At 54.6% G+C, this 25,129-nt stretch overlaps 1 protein-coding gene across 4 annotated transcripts in view; it reads right to left on the reverse strand.

Moving 5' to 3' along the window:
- Positions 1 to 3,237: 3,237 nt before the first annotated feature.
- The window catches only part of ADCY8 (adenylate cyclase 8), a 159,254-nt gene continuing 137,362 nt past the window's right edge, over positions 3,238 to 25,129 (reverse strand). For 3 of the 4 annotated variants that reach the window (XM_039845879.1, XM_039845882.1, XM_039845880.1), the window contains 5 exons: positions 24,492 to 24,650; positions 12,979 to 13,125; positions 7,948 to 8,040; positions 6,461 to 6,575; positions 3,326 to 3,813 (listed from right to left, as the gene is read on the reverse strand). In XM_039845879.1, coding sequence (XP_039701813.1) covers positions 3,326 to 3,813; positions 6,461 to 6,575; positions 7,948 to 8,040; positions 12,979 to 13,125; positions 24,492 to 24,650 — 1,002 coding nt within the window. Of the gene's footprint in view, positions 3,814 to 6,460; positions 6,576 to 7,947; positions 8,041 to 12,978; positions 13,126 to 24,491; positions 24,651 to 25,129 lie in introns of all 4 variants that reach the window. The other variant, XM_039845878.1, reaches the window with a different exon arrangement.

A 25,129-nucleotide genomic window follows, 5' to 3' on the forward strand; every position in this document is an offset into this window, starting at 1 on the left:
CGTCCAAACTTTTCCATACTGCAGTGCACAGGAGTTGTCTGTCACCCCTTCCCTGACTGGGGAGGAGGATGAGGCTGTCAGGGACCAGGGCAGGTGGCCCCGGGCTGTCCCGATGGCCGCGAGTCTGGAGTTCCGTGGCTGCTCGCCCACGTGCACAGCCTGCAGCCCCCAGGCGGGAGCCTGCTCAGACTCTCGGCTTTCGTTCAATGGCTGTTACCCTCCCCAGCACAGGCCTGGCGGTGGTGAGTAAGGGCAGGCTCTCAAACCAGACCGTCTGGGGTCCAGGTCCGGCGCCGCTGTTTGCTGCTGGCGAGGCCTCGCCAGGTGAGTCCCTTGAGCTCTCAGGCCCCTCCCCTGTAAAGCAGGGGTGAAAACACAGCACCCACTTCCGACTGGGAGCAGCTACACTCCCAGAGCCCCACAGGGAGACTGTGGTGGAGCTATGGGGGGCGGGGCCGGGCTCAGAGTGGCCTCCCGGTCTGTCTTCTAAGAGGGGCCCTGCTCATCTCAGTGGAAACGGTGGGTCGCCTCTGCAGGCTGAGAGACGTGGGGTGGCGACCCGGACTGGCGGCCGGGACATGTCGACATCAGGCCGAGAGTCCAAGCCAGCCCTCGCTCCGTGCTCTTGTTGCCTTTCATGGCTTCGGGCGCATTCCTCCTGCTGGAGTTTACGCCCCACGGTTCCACAAGCAAACCTAAAATCTGAGAGGCGGAGTTCAGAGGGGAGAAGGCGAGCTGGGAGTCCTTTTGGCCTTTGAGATGGAAAGACAGCACACTCACTGGTGCAATGAGAGAGATCCTCACCAAGGCCTCCGGGCCGGCCTAGGGCGGGGATCAGGGTTTCGGGGTGCGCCTCCTGGAGCAGAGGCCAGAGGCCCACCTGGTGGGGTTCTCGATGGTTCATGGAGATTCTCGGCACCATCGTGCCCCTGCTCCTCTGTCTGATGGAGCCCGGAATGGGGCCACAAGCCCCAGAGTCGGGATGGGGTGTCCGTCACCTTCATCTGTTCCACCTCAAGCTCGACATCACTGAGTCAATGGCAGCTCCGCCATCACCCCGAAACTGGCAGCACCCACGGGCCAGGGTCTGGCCCAGTATCTCTTACCTCAGTCTCTGCCCAGTCATCTTTCCAGAACCACATTTTGCTTCTGGTCCAGGGGCTTTGACCTGAGTCCTCGCTCGGGGTGAAGGGACAACGTCTTGTTGCTGGGAGCCTCCCTTCCTGGGGCTGGACCCATTCTCCCGGGGCTTGTCTGCTTACAGCGCCTCAGACAAACACCGCTGTAGATTCCAGGCGGGCCCTGCGCCCTGGGGTAGACCAAAGCTTGATGGCCACGGCGGGTTTCTCCGCCTTTTGGATCCGTGCCTTCCAAGGCTGTCTTTTCCGAGGCTCTTCGCAGGGCCTGTGTGCCGATCCCCGACCTACCTGAACTCAGCCTCCTGCCTTTATCCTGTGGTCCCCAGTCTCAGCCTGTGCTGGACTGAATAAGCCGTGGGGCTGTCCCGAACTGGGATTCTCTGAGTCTGAGGAGAACACCCGCTGGCACTGGTAGGGGACGTAGAATTTCAGAGGCTGGTCACACGTCCCCTGCGCACCCCGCCTGGACCGCCTGCATTTTTTCAATATGCGCACAGTTTCAGTGTCCGCCCAAAACTCAGTTCCTTCTCTGTGTCTCGTGCCTCTCTCGAGAAGATGGTTTCTTTCTCACATGGGTTTGGTGGGGGATGAGGCGGGGTATGTCTCACCTGAGACAAACACCTCAGGTATAGGTGTTTCCTTGAGAGTGAATCTGTTGTGGATTCACTACTCGGAGCTAAGTAACTTTCAAACAAGCTGTTGTCAAGAGTCAAGAATCTAGAAAATCATTGGGATCTCATACTTCTCTCTCCATTTCTTAAACCTCGTATGTTCCTCCAACACAGAACTTACTAGAATAGCGTAGCGTTTGCGAACATGGACTTTGGGCTTGGACAGGTGCAGAGTCTTTACAAGAGGCAACACTTCCCGCTCCATTTCATTTTTCTCTTAGCAGTGGACGCAGGAAACATCCACTCCCTAACTTCCTCTGCAGCGAGGTGGGCCTGTGACTGGATTCTGGCTGAGGACAGAGCAATAATGGACGTGACTTCCAGGACTGGTGCCTCAGGCCTTCTGATGATCCTTCCTCCTGTCTCTCTCTTCTCTTCAGCTGGGCTGGGTACAGAGGATCCAGCAGTGGACTCACAGTCCTACACAGAAGGAGGTTAAGTCCCCAGATGATTGCACGGAAGGCTCCCTGCCACACATCCAATTCAGTGTGATTGGTAAGTGAATCTCTCCTTGTGTTTCAGCCACTAAGAGTGGGATCTGTTTGTTAGAGCAGCAGCTTTTATTGACCAATATAGTTTTGACCTTAGTTCCACAACCGACTCTATGATGTTGGGATAACCCTTCAATCTTCTGAGCTTTCTCACCTGTATGAGACTTTCCTAGTTGTTGTTGTGGTTATAAGAAAACACAGAATTCCAGGAAATGTAGCTGCCTCCACCAGCTTCCCGCCCGGTGACTTTCTAACTGTTCCTGCAACACATCAGGTGGGCTGGTCCCACTTCAGGGCCTCTGCACTTGCTGATTCTTCTGCTTGGGTCTCTCTTCTCCCAGGTCCTCTGGGTCACCTCTTTGTCACCATTGAGGGCTACGCTGCAGCATCATGGGTCCCAGAAGCCTTTCCTGGTTCTTCCAGTTTAATCAGCACCCTGACCTCCGATCCTTCATCTCAATTGTCCTGCTTAATTTCTTTATTGCATCTACCCCTATCTGAAAGTAGACTATTTATGCATTGGTTTATAGGAATATTACCCATCAAGCCCCCATCCTGAACGTTAACTCTGTGATTAACTCTAGGGTTTCTCCGGAGCCTCGGACGACTCAGGCGCATTGCAGGTGCCGCTCGGCACGACCTGGCTGGGTGAACATACAAGGTACTGTGGGGGTTACATGAGGTCACTATGGAAAGCGTTTGGCGTTGAGCCCGGCACATGATGAGCACTCGATAAATGACAGTTGCTTTGATCCTCCCATTGCATCGAGTCTCTGTTTACATGTCCTACTTTCACATTCAAGGTTAAGGAGTAGGTCAGATTTTCGCTTCCCAATGAACCTTGCACGTAAGAGGTGATCAATACGTGTTTGCGACCAAAGAGAAACTCAAATCATGTCTTCGATCTAGTGCATCCAAAGACTAATGAAACCATCCTTGTTCTAAAAAAAATTAAACCTTTTTATTAGTATATTTATTTTATATATAAAAGAAATACAAAAAAGGAAACACAAAGAAAACGCTCTTATGGCAAATCGGACTTGTCGGTGCCCTCGGCCTGGGCGCCAGGCTCCGGCCCGCTGGGGGTGAGCAAAGTCCGCCGGTTGTAGTGGCTCTTGATGATCCCCGTGGCGTTGTTCTCGCTGAGCAGCTGCTTCTGCCTTTGCCTGTTGAGGGACTGGACGAGGCCCAGGACGACGGCGGCCAAGGAGTACTGCCCGGGCACCCTTCTCGGGGGCAAGATGAACGGGTTGGGCTGGACTCTGCCCAGGAGAAAGTATGTTTTGATCTTGCCTTCCTGCTCGCTGATGCCCTTCACGTAGATCTCCCCTCGGTAGTCAAAGGCAAAGCCCTGGTCCTTCAGGATGACGTAGGTCTCCTCTGGGACTTGGATCCTGCCGCTGACCCCTGTGCTGTCCATCCGACTGGCCAGGTTCACGGTTTTGCCCCAAATGTCGTACTGCGGTTTCTTAGCGCCGATGACGCCAGCCACCACGGAGCCGTGGCTGATGCCTGTGGGTGAACCAAAGGAGCAACAGGTGAGCGGCGAGGGGCGTCTCCTGCCTACGCAGTGACCGTCAGAGGTGTGGTCTCTGTGGGTAAGCCACAAGGTCCCCCCCCGCCTCCGTCGCTTATCAGATACGTGACCTGGGACATCATTTTCCCCACCTGTAAAGTGGAAATAGTGAAAGGAAGAGGAAATCGCTTATTTTATCTCATTTCATCTTCCTTTCATCATGGTACCTGATGACCAGTGAGCCGAGTGCTCGAGAGAGAACAGTCGTTACTCCCACACGGATGCGGACTCATCTCAGCCCACGGGACGGACACAGCGTTGGACAGAGCGCTGGACCAGGAGTCGGGAGGCTGAGGCCTCCTCCACCTCCGTGGTTCCAGGACGCCGAGAGCCTGGGCCCACCTGTCCTCTTCTGGTTTAGTCCCAGTCCTGAGCATCATTGCCTCGGGCCACAGTGGCAGCCCCCCGATGGGCCTCCCTGTCCCCCGTGTCCTCCTGCAGCCCGTCATCTACACTGCTGCTGGAGCGGCGGGGCCTCTGATGCACATCTGATCAAGTCACAAGACACCTGCCACGGCTCCTCTTGCCACGGCACGCAGCCCGTGCTCCTTGGCCACAGTCCAGGGCTCCCCGGGCTTGGCTCCGTCCTAACTAGCAGCCTCACTTGTCGTCGCTCTGTCCCTCACCCTTGCAGTGCACCCATTCTGAACCGCTGGAGCCCCCTCACCCGCCGGCCGCTTCCCCGCTGAGTGGTCATCTCTGCCTTTCTCTCGGCTTGGACTATTATTTCCTCCCATCCCCATAGTTGATTTGGCAAATGCTCTCTCAGACAGTCCCAATGCCTCCTCCCTTATGAAGCACAGACTCCGCTTCCAGGAACGAAAGCATTTCGACGAACATGTTAGGGGGCCACGCACGTCTCTCTCGAATAGAATTTCTCACCCTCTCCACAAACACTGACCGGGCACCTGCTGTGTGCCAGTGCTGTTCCGGGCACTGGGGAGCGCTAGGCACCAATAAAAGTGTAATATCAATGAACGATAAAGGCTCTGCAGAAAAACAAATCAGGTTAAAGGGATGGAGAACTATGGGATGGGGTGCGTTCTGCAGCGGAGCCGTTAGGAAGGCCTTTCTGAGCAAAGACCTAAAGAAAAGTGAGGGCACAGGCGGTGCAGATATCTGGGTGAGGTCGTTCTAGGCAGCGGGAATAGCGAGATGCTCCCCACCCACGTGTGCGTGTGTAAGACATAACTGACCGAAGTCTGAGAAACAGACCTCGCAGAACGCGTCGGAAGCGCGAGGCTGGCTGACTCTTCAAACTCCGCAGAGGCCTTTTACAGCCAACGTTCCATTCGCTTCTCGCGTTATCACTGTGAGGTAGGTAGGTGAGCTAGGGAACTGGCACTCGGGGTTGAAATGACCTGCCCAAAGTCACAGAGCTGGTGACAGCAGACCCTCGACACAGATGCCCGATCCAATCGGGCAAATAATTTTCTGACCCCTGAAGCGGGCCAGCAGTGTGATGTATCACCCTGCGGGTTGGTCCTGACCCCAGCAGTGTCCTGACTTTACCCTTGTTCTCGGGTTAGAGCCCCGCTTTGTATTCCTGGTTCGGATGTGTACTCGGCGATTTCAGAAAGCACACATATAGTCGATGTGAGATGCGGGAACAAGCCCTGAATCCCGCCTCCATAGATCAAAAACGTAACATAGAACTGCTCTTAGTTCAGTGGTGTGCCTTAGATCTGACAAGTCAGATTTTGGTATTTCTCGGCCTTTTGTTTTTTCCTCTCTAAAGATGCTAAGGGAGAACCAAATTAAATAAAGTGGCACACTGGCCAGAGGATATTTAAACTATGAGGACTGCAGCAAAAGTTGCTTTAGATTGTCCCCTGGCAGCCAGAATGTCACCGGTCTCAGTCAGGAAACCCTGGAGCTGCTGCCGGGGTGGCCTTTTGGCTGTGTGATCTTGGGCTAGTTACTCCGCTTCTCTGGGCCTAGCTGCACCCGCCTAGGACCCGAGGATGCAGTCTGGAGCAGGGGCCTCCAGACTGTGCTAGGAGGGCCTCGAGGCTCAGCAGAGATGCCGAAGGAATTGGCAAGTCGAGCAAATCCTACAAGAAACTAGCCACGTTGATATGACTCATTGCGTTGTCACTTTGCACAAGGGTGTCTCTAAATTCAGAGGAAGGGTGAGCTGGGTGGCTGGGTGGCTGGCGGGCTGGGTGGCTGGGCGGCTGGGTGGCTGGGCACTATCTGACATCCTCAGGAGCAGAATCCTGCTTTCGCCTTACAGCATCGTCCAGGAGGACAGGAGAGCAACACGCTGACTGCCAGCCTTGGGTGACACAGAAGTCAGAATGAAATGACGAGGAGTCAGCTCCCTCCCTAAGCGGGGCCTTGCATGGTGGGACACTGGACAAGCAGGTGGAGACAGGTGGCTGTGGTCTAGTGTTTGCTTTGTACTTTTGCACACGGCCAGTGTCCTTCCGTGACTTCCTGCATCTTGAGTGAGAGGAAGCCAGAGAGGCCTGAGCTGGCCTTGGCCCTGTCCCGGGAGGGCTGAGGGTGCGAGGCCGGCCAGCTCTGAGGGGACCGGCCCCCCCCGCCCCCCCCGCCGCCACCCTGCCAGCTGCCACTCACCGATCCGGAGTTCGAAGTTGTTGAACGAATGCCTGTTGATCTCTTGGATGCTCTCGGTCAGGGCGAGGGAGAAGTCGGCCAGGGCACACAGGTGTCCCCACTTATCTTCACATCGCTGCGGCAGGCGGGAGAGGGGACGTCATTCGCTGTGGCTACTGCCAACACTCGCTCGGTGGGAGGAGGGAGGGGCCTGCTCTATGTCCAGACCCCACCCGCACTTCCCTCAGAAGGAACTGACCAGGTGTGTGAGCCCACGCATGCCCGAGTCACCAGTGTCAGGAACACAGGCAACGGGACGTTTCTTCGGAGAGTAGATGCGGGTGGCTTGTCAAAGCCCTTTCTCCACACCTGCCCTCGTCTATGCGGGTCGATGCGTCCTGAATTCCTGAGTGTGCTCACGGGTGTGTGTGTGTGTGTGTGTGCATGCGCATGTGCTCACAGTGTCTAAGGAAGGTCTCACACATACATTTGCTCACAAAACGCCTGGGTGCAGCACGCAGCAGCCTCCGCCCCTCCAAACCTCGGCTTCCTCACCCGTCGCCTGTAAAATGGGGACGAGCATGCTGCCCTGCCAGCCTCGGGGGGACTGAACGAGGCTGTGTGTGACAGAACTCAGTGCCCTGTGGGGCAAAGAGTTCCAGTAAAGGGCCAGACGGCGACTATTGCCGGCTTCGTGGGACCCGTGGCTTTTGTCACCACTAGTGAGCACAGTTATTACAGCTCTGACAGGGCCGCAGACGAAGTAGGAATGAGTGGGTGTGGCTGTTTCCACTATAAGTTGATTTACGTAAACGGGTGTTGGCTAGAGTTGGCCGCAGGCCGTCCCCTGTGGCCCCCTGCTACAGAGTGCCAGGCACACATACCCAAGTACTAGTGTGGGGTTCCTGCCAGGTAGTTCATCCTATGACAGTTCCAGGTTTTTTTAGTTGGAAAGGAAACAAAGGCAGGATGAGAAAAAGCATGAGGATTCCTTCCTCCCGGTAACTCAGACGCATATTCACGTAACACCGATTGAGGACCTACTAGGTGCAAGGCTTAGTGTGCGGAGCACAGCATCAGCTCAGGGGACTCACCCACCAACCCCGGAAGGTAGATGGTGGTGTCCCCACTTAACATCAGTGCCTGGCACACGCTCGATGCTCAAAAGAGCAGGAGCCGTTATGATTATTACCTGTGACTTGCAGGGGAGCAAATGAAAGGGAGAATAAGAAAATGGCTAGGGTCGGGGTCTCGTAACACCCACAACTAAACCACGATCGGGGGACTTCTGGGCCCTGGTTTTGTTCGTCTGGTGAACAGTGAGGTTTGGCACGGGGCCCAGTAGTGCCTCGGTAAAGGAGAAGCATCGCTTCATCCAGCAGACGCTGCTCGCCTTAGGAGGCAGACACATCCCACAGACAGGACATCCGGTGGCCTTACTGCCTTCAGCGATGTGCCCATAGGGGGGCCCCAGCCCTAGGCTGAGTTCAAAGAGTTCCTTCCTTTACCTGTTTTTCAGGTGACAGGCCTGACACGGCCATGTAGGTGCTGCCGATGGTCTTGATCTTCTCAATGTCTTGAAACCGGTCTTCACCGAGCAGCTGAAAGAAATCCAGGCAATGGCGTTAGTCCTGAGTGTCCCTCCAGCAGCCCGGGGCTCCAGAAAGCAGGCCCCCGGCTCACCGCGACGATGACCTCTGAGCGGGTCCGCATCCCGGAGGTAGCTACCGTTCTCGCTGAAAATCAAGCATTCGGAGAGTCCACGTGTATTTACCGAGCACCTGCTGAGTGCCGGGCACCAAGATGGGCGTAACCTGGGTCTGTTTCTATGAATCCTTGAAATAAACACAGGTGCCTTGCCAGTTAACAGAAGAAATCATAAATGTTCCCCAAATCTTTTTTGGCTTTGCTTTACACATGTATTTGGAATCTGGTCTCAGCCACCGCCAGCTTATACCCGGTCACTATACTGCAGTCCCCTAGCCGCCCCTGCCCTATAGCATGTGCCCAGCGTGGCAGCCAGAGGGACCCCATTTAAACGTCAGTCGAGCCACGTCCCAGCTCTGTGCAAAACCCTCCTGCGGCTTCCCGCCCCACCCAGAGTCAAGGCCAGAGTCTTCACTGTGACCTGCGGTCCTGCCGCGCTCTGTCCCCTTCACTCACTCCGCTCCAGCTGCACTGACCTCCTTGCTGACCCTAATGAGCCAGGCCTGCTCCTGCCTCAGGACCTTGGCACGTGCCGTTCCCCCTCACGGGGTCGCCTTCCCTCGGGGGAGACTGTACGGCTCATTCCTCACCTCCTTCTTGCCTGAAATGCCACTCCAATGGCGTCTTGCTGACCGTCCCACCCCTGGGGCCACCTACGCTGTTAGATAAGGCAGGCAAGAGGAAATCAGCGAAGGAGATGGTGGAGAGGAGCCAGTGGAGCAGAAAAAAGCCACCAGGGCAGACGTCAAGTGGGGAGAGAGGTGTCCCCAGGTGAGTCACCCAGGCCAGATGCTGTCAGGGTCCAGCTGAACTCTCTCCCTTGAGATCTCATCATATCTCGCGGCTTTCAACACAGTCTCTGTGGTGAAGACTCTCACGTGCGTGTCCTCCTTGACCTTCGGACTCAGACGCACTGGCTTTAAGTGACATCCCCTTCACGGGTCCAGCAGGCGTCTCCAGGTGCCATTCGCACACCTGCGCCCGGTCCTTCCGCCCACCCGCCGTCTTCATTAACGGGGCTCCATTTTTCCCGTTGTTCTGGATAAAAACTTCACAACCCACATCTAATCTGTCAGAAGCTCCTTAGCTCCACCTTCAAAAACATCCAGATCCTGTCTCTGTCCCACGACCTTCACGGCACAGGTCACACCCCTGTGAAGCTGGCCCTGCGCGCAGGAGCCAAGTTCAAAACTCAAACCTCCTGCTCCCAGGTCTGAATTCTGGCATCTTATCTCCCTTTGTTGGCAGGTGTTTGGATGCAACTTCTAGTTCTCCAACTCTTTGCCTCCCTTTAAGACTGTACTATCCTTAGAGGCTCACGCCTTGGGGAGAGGGGGCGAGCAGACAGATGGACCAGACGGAGAAGATGCGGAGGTCCGTAGACGATATTGCTCCAGACACCCTCTCGACACTAAGCAGGAGCTAAGAAAACTCGGAAAATTCCAGCCTGAGAGAAACTCTTCTGGGAAACAGGAAAAACGTGGCAGGTGCTTCTGCGATTTGTTGTGTGTGTGTGTGCACCTTGATTCACAGCCGAAGCAGCCTTTGTCCACGACTCTGGTTCCTTGAGCTAAAGGGAAGCCACTGCTCTGTCCTGGCCGAGAGTCTGCACCTGCGCCCAGGGCAGGAAGTGGTGGCAGCGGCCCCAGCCTGGGATCGTGTCTGACTCCTCCAGCCGGGCTGGTTTCTGAGCGGCCCTTTGGCTGTTAATATTTTAGCTCAGAGATCTTGGCGAGCCTCCGGGTGCCCACCTCCCTCCCTCCGCCTCGTTGCAGCTCCATTTCCCCAGCTTCCTGCAGGGAGGGGCTCTTCCCTCCTCCCTCCTGGCAGAACTGCTTGGCCGAGGGCCAATTTCAGGCCCAGGCAAAGCTGATCAGGAGGCAGCAAGAGTCTTGGTTATTTCATTTAATATCCGTGCAGCAAATTCATCTCCCATCCACCTGAAAGCATCTGGGGCACGATGGGCTCCCGATCGGCCCCTTTTTTCATTCAGCAGTCTGCAGGGAGCAGTGAGAGAACGCTTCTGCCTTCTCTGGGGCAGGGGCTGTGGGACGACGGTCTGACAGCAAGTATAGCAAAACCAGCCTGAAAACGTGAGCTCTGCGTAACGATCCGGTTTCCTCCGAGCCACGACGGAATTCCGCGTGCTCTCGGCTTCCAGTGGTAACTGTGTCAGCAAGGAGAGCAGCATCGCTATCAATGTGAGCACCAGGGCTTCTGGCTAGAGCCTGGCCAGGGCGGAATCCAGAGACAGAGGGCCCGTCCGGGCCACCCGAGGAAAGCTGACGGTGCCTGGGCTTGGCAAGCCGGGGGCTGCTTTCTCCTTGTCGACAACATTCTCCTCCCTCTTCCCCTTCCTCTGCCCTCTCTCTTCTCCTTCATCTTCTCCTTCTCCTCCCGCTCCTCCTCCTTCTCCTCCAACAGGGGGTTCTAAAGATGACAGCCTCCTGACGGCTCTGCAGCCTCTCCAACGGCCCTCTGCAAACACCCATCTCGACCACCAGGGGCGCTGTCCTCCGTATCTGTATTTTGGAAGACCACCGGGTTTTTTCAATTTGGGGCGCCAAGGTGCATGTCTCGTCCCATTTCATTTATCACAATTTAAAAACGTGTGGGTGAGCACTTCCGGGAGATGGAGTGCTGTAGGGTTTAAAATAAAACAGAGCCTGATGTCCCAACCTTTAGTCAGATGATTTTTAGAAGAGCTATTTTTACTTTCTCATCTGGAAGTATTTCTGGACTGTGCTAGTCCATCTTCGCCGTAGTATTTGCCAGCTGGTTCGTGTCTCCCATTACATAATTAATGTGGCAGCTGCTATGGGCGCCTCTTATGTTCTCGGGACAATGCTAGGCCCTGGGGACTTCCCAGGGTACATAGGGGTACACCATCTATCTTCACGAGCTTACGGCCTGGCGTGGAGGATGGGAATACAGGTGCTATTACTGCAGAGTTGCCCTCATGCCCCGTATCACGAGGCCCTCTGTATGAGCACACCTCCCACCGACTCCTTGTGTGAAGGCAACTCAGAGTCACCCTGCCTCTGACTGGTCCGTGAAGCCACGGGAGACAAGCGATTGCATCTCATTTATCTTGGCTCCCACCCTCACCCCTAGGACAATGAAAATGGCCATCGTTGAGTTTATGACTACAAAACCAGGACTGTGAAATGCCACTCAAGTGAGAAACAGTGAGATACGATGATTGAAAACCAGAACAGTATGGCAGACCTGGCTTCACATCTTGGCAGCCCACTCAGTGGTGGTAAGGCCTGGGCACCGCTGGTGTTTCTGAGTCTCAGTTTTGCTTATTTATAAAATGAGGGCTGATGATTCCTACCCCGTGGGTTTGGTCTGAGGAACAAATCGAAACTAAATGTGAATTATTGAAAATGGTGACTTGTGATAAACACCTACGGAGATTAATTGGATGGGTGTCTGTCTGCCCCAGAACAAAGCTGGGGAGGCAGGCTGCACCCTGAAGGGTTTCGGGCTCTGTGATGCAAGGATTTTCAGAGTATAAGTTTTTCATTGAAAAGGGAGTGACGTTTACCTGGCTAGATGGGGGATTAGAAGAGGCTTCGCAAGTAGAGATGATATTTGAATGAACTCTTAAATGACTATTAGGTTTTCTGCTGGTCATGGAGTCAAGAGGGAAAAGATGGGATATAGTGAGGATGGTGTGATTTCTGGGCAGAAAGAGCAGTGTACGGAAGAGCCACGTGGGCTTGATGGCTTGTGAGCCGCTGGATGGTGCTGGACAGTGGGTCAGGTGGCATGCAAAGGGCAGAAAGGCTGAAGAGAGTACGGGGAGAGTAAGTGCAAGGCCTCAGGTGACCGTATGAGGAGCTGGCAAGGGAGAGCCACTGAGAGGTTTTGGGTTTCCAAATCCTCCTTTTGGCGGTTGCTGACGGAGAGATGCAGGAGGGAGAGCAGTTAGGAGATGATTTCAGCGGTCCAGGTGAGAAACAATATGGCCTAGGGCAAGACAAGGGCAGCTCTGCTGGTGAGGAACTGACAGATCTGAGACCTGCTAAGAAGAAGGAATCCACAGGACTCCGTAGCCGGCTGGAATGTGGGGACCGAGACAGGGATGCTGTCCAGGTGACGTAGTAGTTACTGTGGGTGCCCCGCCCAGACCTGCCGTACGGGGCCAGCCTCCAGCGTGCCACGGGTGGGCTGCCGACAATGCTCGGCCGCGTGCCTTTTTGGAGAGTTGCCTTGGTTGGGTTGATGGGCAAGATACTGGGAGGTTATGCACCTCTACGAGGCCAGCCCGCAGCCAATGGCTGACCAATACTAAAGCCTGGACCCCCCGTCTTAATGGGAAACAATTCTGTGGTACCACTCACACCGGGGGGTCTGGGGGGGGTCAGGCAGAGGCTGCTCCTGCATCGTGGCATGGCTTCTTCTTCAGCATTTTCGCAGTCGATCACTTATCTCCCTCCTCAGCCTGAGACACGTGGATGGGCACTGGGACCTTACTTCGAGTTGGGGGATGGGAAGGAGAAGGCCCCCTCCTGCCGAGTCTATTAATATAATTTAAGCACAACGTGACTATTCCCCCTGCCTCCGATGTTACATGCTCTTTAGGCTCACGGAGGCTGGAAGCAGAAATGCTATCTGCGTATGTTCTTGATCTCCCCAAGGGAGAAACCATAGCATTTATCTCATGTAATGTTTGTGATCCCTGGAGTAGATAATACATGCATGTGACTATAGTGCAGCCTGGAGTTCTGCAAATGCAGACATAATCATTGCTTCAAAGGACAACATAACACTGTGACAATGATGACGGCCCCTTGTGACTGCAGATGTCCGAGGCCAGGGCTTACCTCATCGAAGTCGGCAATGATCTCGTTCAGAAGGCGCAGGCACTCCACTCCCTGGTTGTTCATCTCGGTCTGCGAGTAGAAGTCTGCGAAGCCCGGGATGGAGGCGAACATCACGCCGACAGCGTCGTAGGACTGAGAATACAGCTCCTGGACAGGGAGACACAAGAGGGAGCCAGGGACAGTCGTCAGAGGGGAGGCTGGGCCATGATGCTCAACCTCGGACAGGGCAGACAGCTGGGGCTCCCATGCCATCCCATCGACTCTGTAACCGCGGCGTCACCACCGTGCGGATCGCGGCCGTGCAGAATTCATGGTCTCCAGCCTCGGCTGGGTCCAGAGTTCCGACCGCCCCTTCTTCCGTCCTCGGCCGCCTCTTCTGCTCTCCTCAGTGGCCAGCCCAAACCATCACCATTCTCCGTAACTTCGCCCTCCGCTCGATCCCTCTCGGTAGATGGTCTCGTGTCCTCGTCGAGAAAGCCGAGTGTGCCGATACTCACACACCTGTCACCGTCACATTTATCTTCACCCTTGTGCTTCCCTCCAGATGTGTTTTCCATCTGCCGAAGGGCATCCCCTCTACCTGACCTCTTGACTCCCTTCTAATTTCTTCAGCAACTTCTCCCCCCCGTGAGCCTTTTCTTTCTTCTTTCTTCCTCCTCTCCTCCTCCTCCAGCATCCTCTCCTCCTCTCAGTCGCCTGTAAAAAGAAGACGGTGTGTCCTGGACCTGTAGACACTGTGGCTACCAACCGGTCCGCGCCTTCATCTTCGTCCAAACTTCTCATCCCGGTTTTCTCCGCCGCCCGTTCCCGCTCTCCGAATGCTCATGCGCATGTCAGGTTGAGATGAAACGACTCTGCCACAGGTCGGACTGCCCGCCAAAGTGGGAAAATCACTGCACGCGCATCAGTTCGCACCTTCCCGGACAGCTGTGCAGACAGGTGTAGTGATTTGGACCAATATGACGACTCTTCATTTTTTATGCTTTAATGGCACGGCATCCGTTTTCTTTGTACCCGGCCTCCTCAAAGGCTTTTCTTTTTCTGTACTTATCTTCTCCTTAAAGGTGAGTGATGGCCGTGGTTCTGTCCTTGACTCACTGCACGGTTCAACTATCACCCGCTCGGCAAGGCCACCCCACTAGCTCTCAGCCTTTCACCAGCGTTCATGTGTGACGGTCTCTCAACCTCCACCTCCAAGTCACTTCTGCTTCGAGAGCTCCAAACTTGTGTGTCTGGCACTGGGGTGCCCTCACACTCCTCAGATGATAGAGGCTGCACCTGAAGGCCTCTGCTCTCACCTGAACTTGCTCCGGCTCCTTCATTCTCCAACCCAGTTGGCGGCACCCACGCTGCCGAGTCAGCAAAGTTAGAGATGCTCAGAGCCATCCTTGTCTCTTCCTTCCCCGTCAAGCCCAGATTTAATAAACTGCCAGGTCCTGCTGGGTTCCTTTTAGTCTCCTCAACATTTTTTTTCTAACCTCTCACTGTGGTTTTTTTTATCAGGCCCCTCCCATTTTCCTACTTCACCAGGGATGGGAGGCCTCCCACTGGGGTCCCTGGCTCTAGCCCCACCCAAAGGCACGTGCTACGTGGTAGCCGGAGTGAAATTTTAAGAATATAATATTGACCATGACTCTCCGATTCGTAAAACCCCCAGCGGCCCACCACTGCCCTCAGAATGAAGCTCAAACGCAGTGGTGTGATGTATATTCCCATATTCATGCCCCCGTGTCCATCTATGTCGTCAGCCTCCTTGCCTGCAATTCCCTGCGTTGGGCCCCGTGTCCCAGAAACACCGACGCATGTGCACTTGTGTGTGCACACTGTCGCAGGTGCGGCAGGCGTCCTGCTGGCCTTGCCCCTCAAGGCCCCGCCGTCAGCCCTTGGTTTCTCTGCGTGGACTTTGTGTCTGGCCACTGGAGGACACTCTGCCCATGTGCGCACAGGGCTGAAAGTTCCAGGCAATTAATGTCCTCTCAGGAGCAGCTCCTTCGCCCCTCTGGCCAGCTGACTTTGGGGGGCCACTTTCTACACCATTTCCTCCAGTTCCCCAGGGGGATTAAGCTCCAGTCACCCGCAGAAGTAGCTAGTCTGACGACACCTTCTTCCCACTGTCCTGCCTCTGCACGTTCCCTGGGACCACCTCAGAGGGAATGACTTGTCCTCGCCTTGTCTCAAGGTAGCTTCTGGAAGAAGTCAAATGACACTCTCCGTTTCATGCTTCCATGCTGTTATTCTTCCTGTCCTTCCCTTGACGGGGGATGTCCTTCCTTCTTGCAGTTAGCCTCCCTAACTTTCTGGTCTCCACCTTCACTTAGATACCACATCCTCCACACACCCTCCCAGTCTCACACGTGGGGTCGGGAGGCTGGGCTCGGAGCTGTGGCAGCATCTCAGCGACTCCACGCTACAGCCCTTGCCGCCGGCACTGCCAACTTAATGTGCCCCTCCTCGGCGAGGGCAGACTCCATGCCGTTCACCTTAGCGCATTCGAGTCATCCAGCTAGCGTTGTTTGGACGCCTGCAATGCAATGCATGTCCTACGCAGGCTCTGGTGCAAGGTGAACGCTCAAAACTGTTTGTTGAGTTAATGACTCTCTAGCCTTTGTAGGAAACATGAAAGCTTACGAGGCACTTTCATGTGAATGCGATGACTTAATCCTTGCAATTATCCTGTGAAGCAGGTCCGAGGACTATCCGCACTTTCCAGATGAGGAAAATGAGACAGAGGGGAAGTTAAGTCATCGTCTGAATCATCACATAGTAGTCGCAGAAGAGTGGGGTCAGGAGACCCCCCAGAGCCTTCCCCACTCCGCCTCCTCTGCTTTTCGTGCCCTCGGTCTGAGAGACATGGTGTCTCTGATTCACGGTCTGTTGGTCTTGAGCTTTTAAGTGTGGGTGAATCGGAACGATGCCTTCACTAGCCCTGGTCCAGAAGAGCACAGGCCGCTGGCGGCTGGCTGGACTGAGCTGGTTCGGGCCGGAGGAGGACAGGTGAGGCCAGGAGCAGTTAGTTCTAAGGTGGGGCCGTTCCCTGGGCCGTGAACGACGGGGCGAGCCTGGCGGGTCGGAGAACCTGCGTAAGTGATCTTACGGGACCACGTCCTCCGGATAGCTGCGATTTGCAGAGAAAAAGTCTCTGTTTACTTTGTTACCTTTTGTACTAGTTTCCTCGAGCTGCCAAAACAAATGGGTGGCCAAACCACAGCGATTTATCGTCTCATAACTCTGAAGACTGGAAGCCTGAGGTCGAGGCGTCGGCAGGGTTGGTTTGTCCCAAGGCCGCCGTCCTCGGCTTGTAGGTGGCCATTCTCCCCCCAGTCCCCACATCCCCACATGGTTTTCTTCTGTGTGTGTCTGTGTCTAATTTCTTCTTCTTATAAGGACACCAGCTGCACCGCATAAGGGCCCGCCCTGCTGGCCTCGTTTGAGCTTAATGACCTCTTTCAAGATCCTCGCTCCAAGTGCGGTTACACTGGGATTGTAAAATATGATTTATGGGGACACAATTCAGCCCATAACACCAGCATTTCTATTTTTCTGCTTAAAACAGAAAAAAAAAGGAAAAAGCCTACCCCTGCCCTCTGACACCCACTCCGTGATGGCACAGTTGTCCAGGTCCCCTGCCACGTCCATTTACGCCTGGTCAGCGTCACCGTCGTCTGGCTGCTTGGGTGTTCCGGTGAACCCCAGCCCCTCCCACACTCTTCCTAGCTTTGGTTCCAGCCTTTGCCAGCCCCTGGAGTGCTCCAATGGCGTAAGTGATAAAGAGAAAGCCGGTGATATCAGCTACATCTACGGAGCGCTTCCTGTGTAACAGGGATGACTCAGAACACGGCACAAGCATCAGCTCATTTCGCGCGTCACGCTGACCCCATGGGGTAGGTACAGTCGAGATCCTATTTCCTTCATGGGGAAATTGAAGCCCCACAGTTAAGAGTTAGAGTTGGAATTCACATCCAGGCCCCCGGCTCTAGAGCCCAGGATGCTTCAGTAGTAATAGTAATGGTAATAGTAGTAGTAGTAGTAGTAGTAGTAGTAGTAGTAGTAGTAGTAATTGTGATAACCATAATCATGATTACCAACAATAATACATGATCATGGCAATAACCATAACCACAATCACCATAACGATAACAGCCATGATAAGCGAGATAATATCTAGGAATAAATGTCACTGGACTTGGCAACTAGTCCCGGCACGTCCATCTGAAAGGACAGTGGAGTTGACATCCGGGGAGGTCAGTACACAAACCTGAAGACATGCGACCTAAGCTCAGGTCTTGACACTACTGGAGGGTGGAGAGCTGGGAATGGGGTGGGAAGAGATTCCGCCTCCTCTCTGCCGGATGCCATCTGATGGGGAGAGTGGCCAGGAGGAACTGGGTCCAGGGCACCGGCCTCTCTCCCGATCCCTCCGTGCTCCAGGTGCATCGGTGCTTCGTGTGTCCTTAGCCAAGGTGGTTCTCACACCAGCTCCGAAGGCTGGTGTCATTTCCCATGGATCGTGTAGGAAAATGGGCTCAGAGAGGTTGAGTAGGCGGCCGTAGGTCACACAGCTAGTTAGTGGTGGAGATGGAATTTGAGGCGCTTGGACTGTCCAGCACCCGACACAGCTGTCCTTGCTAGTGGCCTTTCAGCAGCACCTGGTAAAGCCATGATGACCAAGCAGCTTTCCCGGGACTCAGTGATGGCCCGTCGGACACTGGTGACAAGCCTGCCTGACTTACCCACCCCGTGCAGGCAGGGAACCTGGAGCATGGCGGGCGTCCATCTCCATGAGGGAACCGGGGCTTGCCACATGGGAGGAGAAAGCTCACTCATCTTGGACACAAACAGGTCTTAGCGGAAATAAGACAGACTGAGGTATGACGACTGGTGTCCCCAACCACACCTGCCACTCCTGTGGGGAGAACGGGGTAGAGGATGGAAAGAGAGGCAGGGACTCCCCTCTTAGCCCTGCCCCAGAGTCTGGAACGTGTCACAGGAAGTTCTTTCTTCAGCATGTCAAGGCAGGAATGTGGGAAGAGAGCGTGAGATGGCCCTGCAGACCCAGCCCCGTGCCTGTGGGCAAGTGAGGCAAACTCTCTGCCTCAGGTCGCTCGGCTGCCGAAGGGGACGCTGACTCCTGCTCTGCCGTTCCCGGGTTTCCCTGAGGTGCTTGGCACGATGCTGCCCTTTGTCTCTGTACACAGGGTTGACGGTGGCTATGTTTTCTACTGGTGGCACAGCCCCTGTCAAGCAGCCATGACTCTCACTGGTCCCAGAAACTGCTTTGCTCATTGTCCCCTCAGGCCTGGGGTGGTAACAGCTTCCCAAGACTGGTGACCCCACGAGGCTTTATCAACCGTCTTCATCCCTGATGCTTCAATTAGACCCAGCAGAAAGGAGGTGGGCACGTCCAAATGAAGACGGTTCGAGGAGAGTTCATTCGCAAAGGGCTTCATTAGGAAGCTGAGGGCAGAGTGTAGGGGACCCTGAGAAATCCCTCAGGAGCCCAGGGCTAGCAGCAGTAGAGCTGCCATCCCCCACCCCGGGGGGTTAAGGAGAGCCCAAGGGGTTGAGTTGGCAGTGGAGGCAGCACGCAGTGGCCGTGAGAGGAGCTGTGAATTTCTGTGGAAGGACATAGCCAGCCTCAGGTGACCCCAGGAAGGGGAACCAAAGGAACAAATATTCTGACCTCGGCCTCCTTCCCCCTTTTCTGATCTCCTACCCAGCACCCCACATTGCCGACTCTCAACTAGGTGTCACAGGGCACGCGAGGTGATTGATGCAGCCCAGGGAAGTCATCCCCCCACCCCGCGAGCAAGCAGGGAGATGGGGACGAGGGGATTGGGGGGGGCACCCAGAAGAGTTCCAGCCACCTGCCCACACCGTTAGAGACAGCTCATCATTTGACGAGCTCCAATCAACCCCTTCGAGTGCGCCATCTGTTTCCTGCTATTTTGGGCTCAAAGAATACAAAAACACTGTAAACTCGAAAGGAATTGATGAATATAGAGAGCTATTATTGTCTTATTGTCAGCCTCCTCTGGTTGGATGTGCAAGTTTGGGCGTTGCAGAGGATTCTGAGTATATGCTCCCCACTCATGCCAAGGTGAAGACCTTGGCCTCCTCTTTGCCCAGGGGAATACGCCCCTGTCCTTTACTTGCCCGGGCTTGGCTGGTTCCAAGTCCTGTGTGTCCTACATGATGGGAGGCCACCTTTTTTGTGGGAAGAAACAGGGTCTGAGACCTGCGCCCTTTTCAGAGTCCTTCTGTGACATTCAGGTCTCCGCTCCAATGTCACCTCCTTGGAGAACCTTCTGCGACCCCCGACTGTAAATGCCACATACTCTAGTTCCTTATTTGGCTTCTTCCAGTCTCATAGCGTATAACTGCCGGACGCTAAGTTATATAGTTATTCACTTTAATGTCCGTCTTCCCATGAAAACACGCTTCACATTGGCAAGGGCTTCGTCTTCTCTGTTCACCGTTTGAACCCCAGGATCTAGAGCCATATCTGACACGTGGCTGGCTCTCGATAAACACCTGCTGGACAGACACGGTGGGGTGGTGATCGGGAAGTAGGACAAGTAGCGACGGCTCTCCTTTATCCAAAGTAACACTAGCTGACAACCGGTGCTCAGAACGTGCCAAGCACCATGTAAGCGCTTTCTGCATAACGTCCCATGCAAACGTTCTAACCCTCAGGTACCGCTGGGAAGCATGGCTACTTCGTCGAGAGAAATGAGGCCCAGAGAGGTTTATCACTTGCCCGTAGTTGCAGAGGGAGTGAGAGGGGCCAGGACCGAGCTCAGGGCATTCGCCCCTTGAGGGCGCCACACGCCTCTCTCCGCAGAAGTCGCCTGGCTCCAGGTGCGCTGGCCCTTCGTGTGTTCCTCCTACCCGACAATTCCACAGCAGCTCCCCGAGGACCGTGCTATTTCCCCATTAACCGGGCTCAGAGAAGTGGGCTCAGAGAGGTCAGGAACGCCGCCCTCGGTCACACAGCTGGTTCACGGCAGAGATGGGATTTGTGTCACGCACACTGGCCAGCCCCTGAGACAGCTGTCCTTGTTAGAGTTTGTGTAGCGGCTCCTAAGGAAGCCACCGCCACGAGAGAGCAGGTTTCCCGGGACTCAGTGCTAGCCTGTCTGACACTGATGGCCCAGCCCACCTGGCCTCATCTGCGACAGTTTCTGCCCTGGGGTGCTGAGCACTATTCTAAGCCGGAAGACCAGCAGAACAGCAGAAGCTGCCAGAACCTTTGCGTGGGGGACACGGCTGGCACAGATGTGGACAGGATGTTCCAGGGGCGAGGCTCTGTCCACCATCCTGTATTTGGATGGCTTGAGTCACCACCACTTGTCACTTCACTCCCTTCTCTCCCACTCACGCCCTAGCGGCAAAGTGGAGGAGAAAAAGCACGTTTGGTTTGGAAGTTACGTGCACCTGAGTGTGTCTTGAGCTCACTACTCACTAGCTTTGTGACTTTGGGCAAGTTCCTTTACTTCGCTGAGCCTCGGTTTCTTCATCTATGAAATGGGGATGATTATTCTTATGTCCTTATTGCTCACAGCTGTGAGCACCGCTGCGGCCCCATGAAAGCTGGGACCCAAACTCACAGATGTCCCCCCATCAGACTTTCCGGGGTTGGTATCATGGTTCAGATCTGCAGCGAGAGGCAACGCTACACTGTCTCTTACAGCAGCAGCATGAGATTGGGAGTTTTTGCAGGCGCCAGCAGCCCCGCCTCGGCCCCTCATCCCCACGTATATTGTACTAGTCTGTCTCTCTCCCCCTACACACCCCAAATTCTTCCACACAGACATTCGTATTTACACACACATATCTCGAATTCTTCCAAACACCTACACAGCGTAAGCCCTGCCGCACAGACAGACAGACACGCACACACACACGCCAGTCTGGCCAAGTTCCCAGAGCCAGCACGGACGGGCAGAGCACGGTCAGAGGCACGTGGTACAGATGGAAGAAATCTGAGGGACTGGGTTTGAGCCGTAGCTTTGTTTAAATAAAGCGAGGCATGTCGTGGGCCTCTCTGAGCCCGTTTCTTCTTCAGTAATGTGGGGTCGACAGAACTCTTCTCTTAAGGTTATGAATAGAACGAAAGATCATTCTCATCGATTGCCTGTCTCAGTACCTGGCGTGCTGAAGGTGTTCGGTAAATGGAGTTTGACCATAATGCGCAAATTCTCTAGGCGAGGTACAAACTTTCTGTGTTTGAGCCTCACTGAGTGCGAACCCTTCACGTATTTAAAGGGCAAGACGTTTTATTGACAATGTCTTATGTGATTAAGGCTGAACCTGCCATCTATTTTGCTCAGTGGGGGCTCAGCCTAGAGAAGAGCCGATGACCTGGGGTCCCCGCGTCTCTGGTTGGCTCCTTCCTTCCGGGATGAAGCCCGTCTACTCCCGCCCCTCCCGCTGGTCCCGAATCCCTGGTGTGTGGATCGAAAAGCAGGTTTCTTTTCATTTCTCCCTGGGCTTTTCCTCCGAGGGCTCCAGGGTGGCACCCGCCCCTTCGGGTGGTCACGGCTGACGCACACCGGTTCCTTCTCGGCTTTCTTGGCTTCGTCGAGAAGCTCTTGCAACGAGGCCCCTGACCTCAGGGAGCCTTGAGGAAACCAGGCCGGAACCTGCTTCCGGAGAGCTCCGTCTGTCAAGGAGGGTGGGTGGTGCCCGGGTCCGTGTCCAGGTACCCTCGAGGGCCTGCGTTCGTCAGGAGCTGACTATGCGAGCAGCGGACCGCTCACCCCCTTGGCCCCCCTTCCATTGTTCTTTCTGCAGGGGCTTGAAAGAGGTCTCACCTGGTTCCACTCTACGGGAAGGGATACAAGCCCAAATGTCTTTATGGGACCAGCAGGTGACACAGTGGCAGGACACGGATGGGTACACGGGAGAGCCCAGTCCATGCCTAAAGCCATCAGATCCACCAACTAAAACAAATAAGCGAACCACCCAACCAGCCACCGCTGAGTGGCGTCCCTGACCACAGCTGCCCTCGCCAGCCACTGACCGGCAGCTGATCGGTGCCTGCCCGTCGGAACACCAGTCACAATGGGCAGCACCCTCGTGCCTTTCTGTGCTCGGTTGCTATTTCTTTGCCCCCATTTGAATACAAGCTGAGTGATGTCAAGCCCTTGTCTGTTTAGTTCACCATGAGTGTCCCAGGACCTCATATAATTCCAGTATAACGCCCATTGCACATCCTGGGCCTTGTAAATATTTGCTAAATGTTTGTTGTGGCTCCGATCCCTGAAAAGTTTATTCTGCTTCACTCAGACAAAGTTGTCCTTTTGTGGCCAAAGGCTAAAGCTTGCACTTGGCTGGGTGTCAGCCCTCAGACCAGCCGTGAACAGCTGAACACCCCTTCGAGGCTGACTCCACATCCCCACATGGTGTCTGGCCACTGGTAGGGTATGGTGGTCTCCCCCATCTTTCTTGCTGTGTCCCAGCCACACCTGCTGCCAGTTCACACTGTGTCCTCTGGCCTGTGCGCCTCAGCACACCTGGGCCCTCGGCTTGCAATGCTGCTGCTCACCTTGTCTGTCCAGTGCCTGGCGCATGGCAGGTACTCAGTTAATATTTCACCGAGGATCACTGAGCACATGCTCATCTCATCATCCATCAGACAAAGCTCCACTGAGGACTTCTCCGGGGAGTTCTCTATGGTCTTCCCACCTCTCCCCTATGGAAGAATCGATCTATGTTCTCCGAGATTCTCTATCTCATCTGTGAAGTGGAGTAAAACACCAGCCTGTCCGGATCACTATGAGAATTAAATAAGCAAGTGCGTGCTGAGCGACTGGCTCAGGGGGACACTCGCTGCAATGGAAGCGCCTTCTCCTTCCTCCGCATGGCGGGTCCACTGCCACCGGAATCAGCCGGCGGTTCCAAGCATGCCATCGGCTCTGTCAGCACCGAGTCCGGAGGGTCGCAGAGCATCGCCGGGCAGGCGTCCAACACGCTTCCATCGATGGCTCACTTCTCACCTGGCACATTGAGTCCACGGGCCCTCCAGGTACTTCTGGCAACCCATCAGCTGTCCACAGCTGTTCCCAGTATGACGGGGGCCACTGGACACTACAGACTCCTGAGGAGCGATGGGATCCCCTCTTCTGGCGATTAGTTCAGTCTAACGACCAGGCAATGCCCACAGCCGAGGGCGCGATGCTGCTCTAGGCCCTGCCTTCCATGTCTGGACCCTTCATCCAGGCTTCTCTGCACTCAGGGCTGCCACCACGGGGGTCCCTGAGGAGTCACTCTGTGCCTCTGACTAGTAACTTTGTGACCTCGGATGAATTACTGAATCTCTCTGAATCTCACCGAGTTCATTTGTAAAGTTAGAAAAAGCATCACATTCCTACATTGATCAGAACCCCTCGATCCCTGTCTTCATATTCTCGGCCGTGCCCCCGACAACGCCTGAGACGTAACGGACGCCAAGTCACTTGGGTCTCTTCGAGGTGCTCACTGCCAAGCAAGGGCCGTAGAGTGAGGAAACGACCCTGGCAGCTGGACCGACTTCACTGAGTGGCCCTTCGGGCCGAATATAAGAGAAACGGTTTTAAGTCAAAGAGCATTTTTGGCAATATGCTAAGAAGCTATATATATGCGCATACATATATACATACGTGTATGTATTCATTATTTTTAAAATGGTGGTAAAATACACATAACATGTAATTCACCATCTAGGACTTTTAAGTGCACATTTTGGCGCTACTAAGCTCATTGACACCGCTGTGCAGCCGTCTCTGCTGTCCATCCCCACAACCCCTCACCTTGCAAACCCGAACCTGTACTCGTGAGACAGTCACGCCCGCTCCCCCTCCCGCCCAGCCCCTGGCACCCACCACTCTCCTTTTTGTCTCTACGAATTTTGTCTCTACTTCTTTAGAAGCTCGTGTAAGTGGAGTCGCACAGTATTTGTCCTTCTGTGACTGGCTTTTTTCACTTAGCATGTCTTTAAGGTTCATCCAGGTTGCAGCAGGTGTCAGAATTCCCTTCCTTTTTAAGGCTGACAGCCGTTTGCATGGGCCACACTCGTTTATCCATTCATCGGCCGGTGGACACTGGGTTGCTTCCATCTCCCGGCTATTGTGACTAATGCTGCTGTTAATATGGGTGTACGAATATCTCTGTGAGACTCTGCTTTAAATTTTCTTGAGCACATACCCGGAAGTGGAATTGTTGCATATATACATATATAATTTTTAAAATACGTGCACACCCATATATAAAACTTTAAAATTCCAGTTCAGCCTCGTAAAGGAGATCTGATGACATCCATCTTACAGACAGGGGACCTGAGGCTGGAGAGGCTGTGTGTGTACACTCACGATACTAGGCAGCTGGCATGGCCTGGCACCACGTGGCAGGCATGGTCTCCGTTCTCATGTGGGCGCAGGAGGACAGCGGACTTCTCCCAGAGCCTGGGATCCGGGTGTCCAAGTGCACCCCACCCACGGCCACCCCGCGTGCTGGCCGGACGTGCCTGGGCGTACCTCATTGTCTCGGTCCTTCTCCAGGAAGTGGCGGGCCACGTGGCTGGGCAGGATGTTGCGCAGCATGTTCTCATTGTGCTCCCTCAGCTCCTTCATCTCGTTGATCTCTTCCTTGGCCTGAACTCGCCAGAGGAAGTCCAGGCGGGCCGTGTACTCCAGCTGCAGTGCAGGTGAGAGAGAGAGAAGAAACAGGTGGACTCCCAGGGTACTGGTTTCCGGCACGCAAGCGCGACGCTCCACAAATGACACAGAGCCTCATCGGAGCATTCTGGGAGGCATTTTGCCTGATGCCAAGAGGTTAGAGGATGTTCAGGTTTCACAGGGCTGTGCACCTCCCCTTCCTAGCATTACGGCACCTGTTATTTTTATCATTGTGTATGTGCTTATCTGATAACGCCTGTGTCTGCTGCTAGATTGTAGATGCTATGAGGTAAGGGGTCCTTTCACCTTAAACATTACATACTTACTGTGCAGCAACATGCCTGGGACAGGGCAGGTGTTCAATCAATATTTGGTGATGGGACAAAGAAGTTACAATAATAAAAGCCAGCTGACACTGAGATGGCACTTACTATGGCATTATGCTAAGCAATATATATATGTGTGTGTGTGTATATATACATATATATTCACTCCTT

This window comes from Pteropus medius, unplaced genomic scaffold (genome assembly GCF_902729225.1).
Source record: "Pteropus medius unplaced genomic scaffold, Ma_sr-lr_union100, whole genome shotgun sequence".
NCBI classification, from domain to species: Eukaryota; Metazoa; Chordata; class Mammalia; order Chiroptera; family Pteropodidae; genus Pteropus; species Pteropus medius.